Genomic DNA, 8905 nt, shown 5'->3' with positions numbered 1-8905 from the left:
GAATATTTAAAATCTGTTTTACACCCACAACTTCATTCCCGCCTAGATATATTTAACTATTTTGTGTTTCTATAACTAGAACTTCATATTAAATTCTATTTCTCACTCTATTTCTTTCCCTAAAGTAGGTAACATGTTTGAAGTTTAAGCTAGCACTTCACATAATACTGGGATTTCATATTTTTAAACACAGAGGTAATTTCCACTAATGGCAAAGTAGCATGTCTCAGGCCAGCCCTCCTACTATGACTACTGCAGAATCTGAACAAAATACAGATGTTTTAAAGTAAAGGAGATAGACCGAGAACAGCACTGGGTCCCAGCAAGTATCACACTGGGCAGAAGCCAAGTTTTACTGATTAAGGAATTGGAAGACTGGGTTGGGGGCAATGAGAGTAACTAAAATATAAGGCGGGGGGAGGCCCAGAAGAGAGACACATGGTGAGGAGGGCCCCCCATCTCTGCATATCATTTGCCCAGCGTCCGGTTGACCTATGAACTACACATGCATGGGACAGACGTAATGCAGCCAAGGTAAAGCTGAAATGACTGGGCAAATGTTTCAGCTGCTGCCCCCAGCAAAAATGGAGTTGGGGTTCAGCCAAGTTAACTGCCCACTGAGAGAGAAACTCCCTATTTTTCCGAGGTAAGTAAGAGAATCCAAAGTCTTTATAATGGATCATTCATGACCATCAACACAGTCCAAGACTACTGGACATAGAAGAAAAAGGGAAATGCGACCCACTGATGATGCAATTAAAACCTGAGGACAGCTCAACAACTTTCCTTCTAACTGAGCGATTGAAAGTACCTTATCCCACATAGCCTTCTGCTGACACATTACAGTCTCTACACTTTCCCTTAGGCTGTGATCTGTAAATTGCAATCAAGTGAGTATCTAGTTTATACATTTCCAGTACTTTTAGTTTTTCCTTGTTAGAATATGCTACCCTAGATTTGAGAACTACTTAATCTGATTCTTTAATTTAGTTAAAATATGCAAAAGCCTATTTTAACATTTAATACTTTGTTACTGAAGTGTTTCAAAAGCTGGCCATCTTAAACATTAATCGATAAATATGATTTTATAGCACTCTTTAAAGAAAGTCATCTACCCAGCCACGGATACACTGGAAAGCCACAGGAGAAAACAGATTAAATTTTCCATATGCTGTGTCTCCAAAAGTGTATGCTCCACAGTTAGCTGGTGTCACTACAACAGATGAAAGGGTAATGACCTTTTAAATGCCTTACTGTCGTCCCCCAGTGTGGTAAAAAGATACATCCAGGCCTAGAAGAGGAATAAACAGATGTAAGGTAAGAATATACACTACAGGTATATTAGGACCATCTTGACATCCACTCAAAACAACAGGTAAATGAATATTTAAGACTATTTATTTCTGTATTTTCATTCCCCGCTGTAATACAGTTATGTCTTCATTTAATATTTGAATTTCACAGATATACCTCCTTAATCTGGCTAACTGGGTAACTAGAAACTGCGGACCTCAATGGGTCCTTAAAAATTTAAACATAAATTCTACCTCTAAGCTGCAAGAATTTGGGGATTAAATAAAATAAGTGAGATCATTTATTTACATCAGTATGGTTTATACATATTTTAATCTGATCCTAGTGACTGTTTCCAATACGAAAACCAAGTTTAAAATAACTTGATCACCTTGCTTCAAACACAGCTGGCTCACATACCCTATGCCAGCTCCATCCATGTAAGTAAATCCAACTTTACAAGAGCAGAGATAAAAGCTATGTAACATAAATTTAGTGAAGTCGAATCGTTCAGAAACAACATGAAAATATGGGTTGAAGAAAATTTTCCAGGATGCTACTATAAGTAGCTTTTTTCTGCAATTTCAATGCACTGAAACAAAATATTCAATTTATTTTAAAATAGATGAGATTATTCCATTCTCTCTGAACCTATTAAAACTTTCCAAAAGTTTCATAATTCAGTCCTAGAAATCCTTGGAGCTGTGAACATTTCCTATTCAGAAATGTGACCTCCACAAAAGCTCCCAGGAAATTTCAGAAAAATATAATCTTCTAATTTAAAAGTTGATTGATTTGCCGAACGATGCAGCCAAGTTTGCTTCTCTAAAAGCTTCTGATAAGGTCTGTAAGGGAAAAAATTTAAAATTAGAAACCAAATACTTGGGGATGAGAAGAAACCTGAGGTAACCACTAATTCTGCATGTTGTCCATAATTACCGGATGTGCATGGCAGACTCTGGCTATATCCTCACAGGATGCTCCGTACTCCAGCGCGAGAGCGGCTTCATTCACCATTTCACCAGCGCCCTTTATTAAGAGAACAGACCAAGAAGTTATTTTTGTCCCACGGCAAAAACCACAAGCTAACAGGATTCGCTGCTAGAGCAGTTAACTAACTGCCTCCAGGCAGGAAAAGCTTAACAGAAAAGGCGGCACAGAAGAGAAGAGCTTGGACTCCAGAGTCAGCTGGCCTGGATTTTAATCCTACGGCTGAGTCCCTTCGAGCTCTGCGTGTGTGCTTCATTCCATTTATTCATTTCAAAAATGGGGAGAGCAACTCCTGCCCCCACAACTGTGAACACTAAAGTTATTATGCATGTATACATAAAAATGTGTTATAGACTAAGGACTCCAATGTTTTATTAGAACACTGCGGCAGATCCCGAGGGGAAGGGCATACTTCAGGGCCTGTGGGAGGAAAGGCCTTCTGAGGAGGTAACATCTGAGCTGAGACCTAACAGGAGCAAGTCATACAAAGACCTGGAGGCACAGCATTCCAAGCAACAGGTTCCACAAGCACAAAGGCGCTGATGTGGGAACACTGGTCTGTTAGGAAACTGAGAGAAGGCCCATGAGGCAGGGAATTACTGAGCGAAAGGGAAGAGTGGAAAGACAGGAGGTCAGGAAGCCAGACAGGACCAGATTTCGTGGGGCCTTGTATGTAACAGCCCAAGGCAGAAAAGGGCCACTGGAGAGTTTTCAGCAGGCACAGGGCCTGGTGTAGGTTTCAAGAGGATAATGGCAGCTGCAGAACGGAAAGCAGATGATGTGACAAGCCAGCCCGTGAGAGTGCTGCTGGTCGCCTTGTCAGAAACACATGAACTTCTGCTGGTAAATAAAGACCTCACGATGTAAAGAGCAGCTGGCTCTGAGTCTAAACAGCAACGCTTTCCAGAAATCGTAACGGGGTTTGGGGCTTTTGGATACTCACTGGTCCTAGAATATGTGCTCCCAACACCCTGTCTGTTGATTTCTGTCCCAGAATCTTCACCATGCCATCTGTGTCCGCATTTGTCTTAGCTCTGCTGTTAGCAGCAAAGGGGAATTTCCCAACCTTGTACTCAATACCCTGCGAGAGAAAGAAAATGAGAACCTACATAAACGCTGAAAAAATGTATTCCCGTTGGAGCAATCATCCACCATATGTTCAGAAAATAAATCCCAAGAAGGCAACTCTTCAGAGGATATTAAGGGCAAGACCAAAATTGCTTGCTAATGAGATACATTCTGGGTACGAACACAAGCAAACACAAACATCAGTTCATCGGGGTGTATTTCAAAGGAAAACCTAAGAGCTCTGGAATAACCACTTTGAAGACAGGCAAGTCAATGATCTCCTCTACGCTACCTACCGACAAAGGAAACAATTTATAATGTTCTACATAATTTCAAAATGCGTATTCTCAGCCACCAGGGTCATTAACTCAATTCATACAATGGCATTAAAGCTACCCCAGCATTCAGAATTACCTCCTCCTTTAGCTGCTCCTCTGATTTGCCGACCCAAGCAACTTCAGGGTGTGTGTAAATCACAGAGGGTACACAGTTGTAGTCAATGTGCACAGCGCCACCAGCCATTCCTTCAACACAGATGATGCCTTCATCCTCTGCTTTGTGCGCCAGCATTGGACCGGCAACCACGTCCCCAATAGCGTAGATACTACCACAGAGATGAAAAGAAGCAGTCAACTTCTGCCGCCACAGCTACTCATCATCCTTACACCATAGTAACAGAAGTTTCTAGTTACTAAGTAACCAAAAAATAGACAAAATAGGTATCTGTGAGTTCAGGTTCTCATCTCTGGGTAATGAAAACATTCAATTCTTTCTGTTTCCACAGATGAGTTTACTCTTCTTCCCCAAAGTCAGTGCATTTAAGCATGACAAGTCTTATTTTCAAAACAGTATTTAAAATAAACTTTTAAGTTTTTTGAAAATGCACATAATTATCCAACTTACTTTGGAATTTTAGTTTGGAATCTGGTATTGACTGGAATTCTACCTCTAGGATCTAGTTCAATTCCAAGTTCTTCCAGTCCCAAGTTCTGAGTAAAGGGTCGTCGGCCAATGCAAACCAAGAGTACGTCACACGTGATAACTTCGGCTTTCCCACCAGAAGCACCTTCAATACTAGACAATGAATAGTGTGTGACTATTAATCAAGCATTGACAGAAACTGACAGACTTAGAAATGTAAGAACAGATGTTTCTCGAGTGATGCTGACACTTTAAACAAACAGGAGTCATGCAATGAAAACGTACAAATCCTCTAGAGGTCTATCACTCAAACCTCACAAAAACAAAAAACAAGAACATAGGTCTTACAATCAGAAGATCAAGCAATGGCCCCACCCCTCACTTGCTGTGTGACCTTAGGCAAGTAATTTCATTATGTTATAGGGATATTTAGTAAGAAGAGTGCCAGGCACACAGTAAACAATCTAATATTCTTACTGATTTCCCCCTATATATCTAAAAATACTGAGTTTTACTGAATGTTGAGTTTAAATATTTCCAAATGTATACCATGAGGAAGCACATTACAGTGAGAACACTCGATTAAATTTTCTAGCATCAACTTCATCATGAATTTCAACGGACAGATTTAATAAGCAATACAGAGTTATATTAAGCAATAAAATGGCCCTAAGTCATAACAAAATCTGATTCTGAAAGAGTGTTTTCCTTAAGCACAGAGATCAAGATATCGTATCAAAACCAAATGAAGCATACTTACGAAACATCAATTTTTCCATCTGACTTCTTGGTAGCACCAGTAACTTTTGTATTCAATTTAAATTTAAATCCTTGTTTTTGAAGGATGCGTTGAAAGTTCTTAGATATCTCCATATCAATTCCAACTCCACCAACATGACCTAAAAACTCAACTGCTGTCACATCTGCACCAAGTCTTTGCCAAACTGAACCCTGTAGATAACAATTTTTAAAAATCACAAAAATAAGAATAAAGGTTCCTAAAGCAAATATTTACTGAAACATCATAAATAATCTACTGTCAGATAGTCTCTTGTTACTATGTCCATATCAGAAGCTCTAAAGTTTAAAATGAACACGGTGGCAAATAAATGTTTCATGTATTTCATGTATTAATTTGTTCATTCCTTCAACATTTATTGAGCACCTACAATATGCCAGGCACACATCAGTGATCAAAATGCTGCCCCCACGGAGTTTATATTCTGGTAAGGGAGGCAGAGGATAGTAAAGTGCGCAGAGAAAAATAAAACAGAAAGTGGAACCATGACTGCTGGAAGGAGTAGGGCTACCATTTTAAAGAGCATGGTCATTGGGGAAAGCTTTTCTGACATGTGCACGAAGAGAGGGAATGAGCTACACAGGGATCTGGTCCAGGAAGAGGACAAGTGGGATAGAAGGTCCTGAAGGAGGAGGAGAAGGAGAAGGAGAAGGTCCTCTGACTCCTACTAATTACTGGTATTTGTAAAATATTAAACTGGCTTCATATATTATTTTCTCAACAGAAACATGTTTACTTTTTCATTCCAACTGTAATTTAAACTGAATGCTGCTTTTTAACATTTTAACAATTAAAATGTCTGAATACCTCTTTATAAAACAGGCAAGATGAATATAATTTTACAGCATTAAATAGAATATGACAAACAAGGAACATATCTTTTTCAAGAATTTGTATTAAAATTGTCTGGTAATTTAAAGTAAGAAGTTTACCTTTCCAATTAGTTTTATGCATTCATTTAAAAAATTTCCTGCATTTTTGGAATAAGAGCTTAGTAAACGAAAGGCAATACAGCGACACTAAAAATCCAATCACAAGCATATATACAAAAATTAACTCAAAACAAATCATGGACCTTATTATAAAACTCAAGACTATAAAACTTATGGCCAAAAACATAGTAAAGAATCTTTGTGACCCTGAGTTAGGGTCACACTACATCATAGGCACAATCCATGAAAGAAAAATAAAAGATGAGACTATATCAAAATTAAAACCTTTTCCTCTTCTATAGCTAGTATTAAGCATAGAGCCAAGAAGCCACAGATGGAGAAAAAATATTTGCAAAACATCTTTTTGATAAAGGATTTATAGTCTTTGCATAAAGAGCTCTCAAATAACATATCCAATAAAAAACCAGATGAAATAATTAAAGAGGTTATGTCACAAAAGACAATGCAGAGATGGAAAATCAGCCCCTAAAAACATACTCCACATTACAAGCCACTAAAGAAACACAAATTGAAATGCCCAGGAGCTACTACTACACACCTACGAGAATGGTTCAAATCAAAAACAGCGCCACTGCTCCTCCTGGGAGGACGTGGACAACCGAACTCACTCTGCTGGTGGACGACAGCGCAGCCACTCTGCAAACAGAGCTCCTTGAAAGGCCAAACACAGAACTACCATGTGACCCAACAAATCCACTCCTAAGGTTTACACACAAGGGAAATGAAAACAGATGTCCACAGGGAAACCTGTACATAAATGTTCACAGGAGCATTATTCTTAACAGTTCCAAAGTGGAAACCGACCAAATGTCCATCAATGAATGAATGGATACACCAAGTGTGCTCTAGCCATAGGGCAGGATATCTGGCTCTACAGTTACGAAGTACATGTGAACCCCGAGAACGTGGCACTAAGTGAAGAAGCTGGAGACGTAAAGGCCACATACTGTGTGAATTCCGTTTATGTGAAAAGTCAAAAATGGGCAATTCCACAATCCCAGAAAGTAGATTAGTGGTTTCCAGGGCCTGGGAGAAGGGAGGAAGGCAGAGTCACTGCCAGTGGACATGGGGTTTCTTTTTGAGGCGACAAAAATGCTCTGGAATTAGGATCATGCTGACAACTGCACAACGCTGTGAATATACTTTAAAAAACAAACAAAACAAAATAAAAAGCACTGAACTGTACACTTTAAATGGGTGAGGAGGGATATAGGAACTGTATCTCAATGAAGGTGTTAAAAATACACTCCTCTGAACCTAAATGAGAAAATAAGAAATAGTAAGAGTATACTAAGTCACTACTGTACACCTGAAACTAATATGACATTCAATTAAACTTCAAAAAATAATTTTAAAAATGTGTGGTATACATACATAGGAATATCATTCAGCCATAAAAAAGAAAACAATCACGACATTTTCAACAACAACAAAAATAGTAAGAAAGTGGGAAATGGTAAGAAGCATCATCTTGAATTCAAAGCAGGGAATAATGAGCACAGAAAGCTAGACAAATGTCTTATTCTTTAGGAAAATGGATTTCAAAATCCTAAGAAATAGGAAAACTCTGATAGTATCTACCAGATACTAGATGTCAGGCACTGTATTAGAGTTTATCAACTGCTAGACACAGGGTTATGTGGTTTTTGTTTTTTTTTAATATTTTATTTATTTGACAGAGAGAAATCACAACTAGGCAGAGAGGCAGGCAGAGAGAGAGGAGGAAGCAGGCTCCCCGCGGAGCAGAGAGCCTGATGTGGGGCTCGATCCCAGGACCCTAGGATCATGACCTGAGCGGAAGGCAGAGGCTTTAACCCACTGAGCCACCCAGGAACCCCTGGGTTATGTGTTTTATATGTATTTTACCTCATTAAATCCCAACAATAATCCTGTATGGCATTACTCTTATTAAATTGGGGATTTTTATGATGAATCAACTAGTTCAGAGAAGTTCATTCATTTAAGAACATAGTCATCAAGAGGCAGAGCCAAAATTCAAATTTAAATCTGATTCTAAAACCTATATTCTTAAGCACTAAATTAAACTGGAATGAAAAAAGGTTAACTATGAAAAAATAAAAAGACAGTCACACGAATAATCTTTATGAGAAATTAAAGACAGAAGTATGACTACTAGAAAGTTATCTCTAATAAGTTTCAATTTTTAAAAAGACATTTGTAAAAATATCCAATTTGGTTAAGACACCTAAAACATTAAGATTTTTAAAATGATCCAACACTTATAAAAATATCCTAAGGCAAAAGTGCTGAAATGAAAGAAAGAGAATTATTGCTTTGGGATATTATTATACTTGCCAAAAAAATAAAGTAAATCTATGTTATTCCTTTTCCTTGCTCAATTTTATCTACCCATGAGAACAATTTTCAAAGTGGAATGAATAGAGGAAATATTAAGATAAGAAAACTATTCATTTTTGATAAATTAACTCTCCAATCAAACAAATCTGATCATAATCTGATGACAGAGACACTGTCAGTCAGTGAGCTCTGGGAACTCAATGAGCGTTAAGGGAACTGTCAAATGGAGCCGAACAAGCAATATATTGCCTAAAATTTTCAAAAGTGAAAAGAACAAGATCCACTGAAATGTGGAACAGAGGTCAATCCCTGCTAAATACTAGAAGAGATAATTAAACAGATGGTCTGATAATCATTAGATACCAAAAGTATTCCAAACAGGTCATGTAAACTATTTTCTGAAGGTTTTTCTGAACTGGACAATAATGTAGGATATTTTTATTATCAGCAAAGTCTTAAAAAAAAAAAAAAGGAAAGAAAATTTCACATCCCTTAGATGTAATGGATTAGTGGATATTTAAATACATTTATAAACAGGTTAAAGACTGTAGAGTCAGATGGC

At 38.0% G+C, this 8905-nt stretch overlaps 1 protein-coding gene across 1 annotated transcript in view; it reads right to left on the bottom strand.

Annotated features, from left to right (window-relative positions):
* Nucleotides 1-1376: 1376 nt before the first annotated feature.
* DLD (dihydrolipoamide dehydrogenase) overlaps nt 1377-8905 on the bottom strand; it is a 31226-nt gene continuing 23697 nt past the window's right edge. The window contains exons 9-14 of the mRNA XM_046020879.1: nt 5033-5223; nt 4255-4425; nt 3766-3955; nt 3227-3364; nt 2233-2322; nt 1377-2138 (exon numbers count right to left, since the gene is read on the bottom strand). Coding sequence (XP_045876835.1) covers nt 2073-2138; nt 2233-2322; nt 3227-3364; nt 3766-3955; nt 4255-4425; nt 5033-5223 — 846 coding nt within the window. The 3' untranslated portion in view covers nt 1377-2072. The remainder of the gene's footprint in view (nt 2139-2232; nt 2323-3226; nt 3365-3765; nt 3956-4254; nt 4426-5032; nt 5224-8905) is intronic.

The sequence above is a fragment of the Meles meles genome, chromosome 10 (genome assembly GCF_922984935.1).
Source record: "Meles meles chromosome 10, mMelMel3.1 paternal haplotype, whole genome shotgun sequence".
Taxonomy (NCBI): Eukaryota; Metazoa; Chordata; class Mammalia; order Carnivora; family Mustelidae; genus Meles; species Meles meles.
Note: the sequence above shows the minus strand (reverse complement) of the source record. Positions and strands in the feature narration are given on the sequence as shown.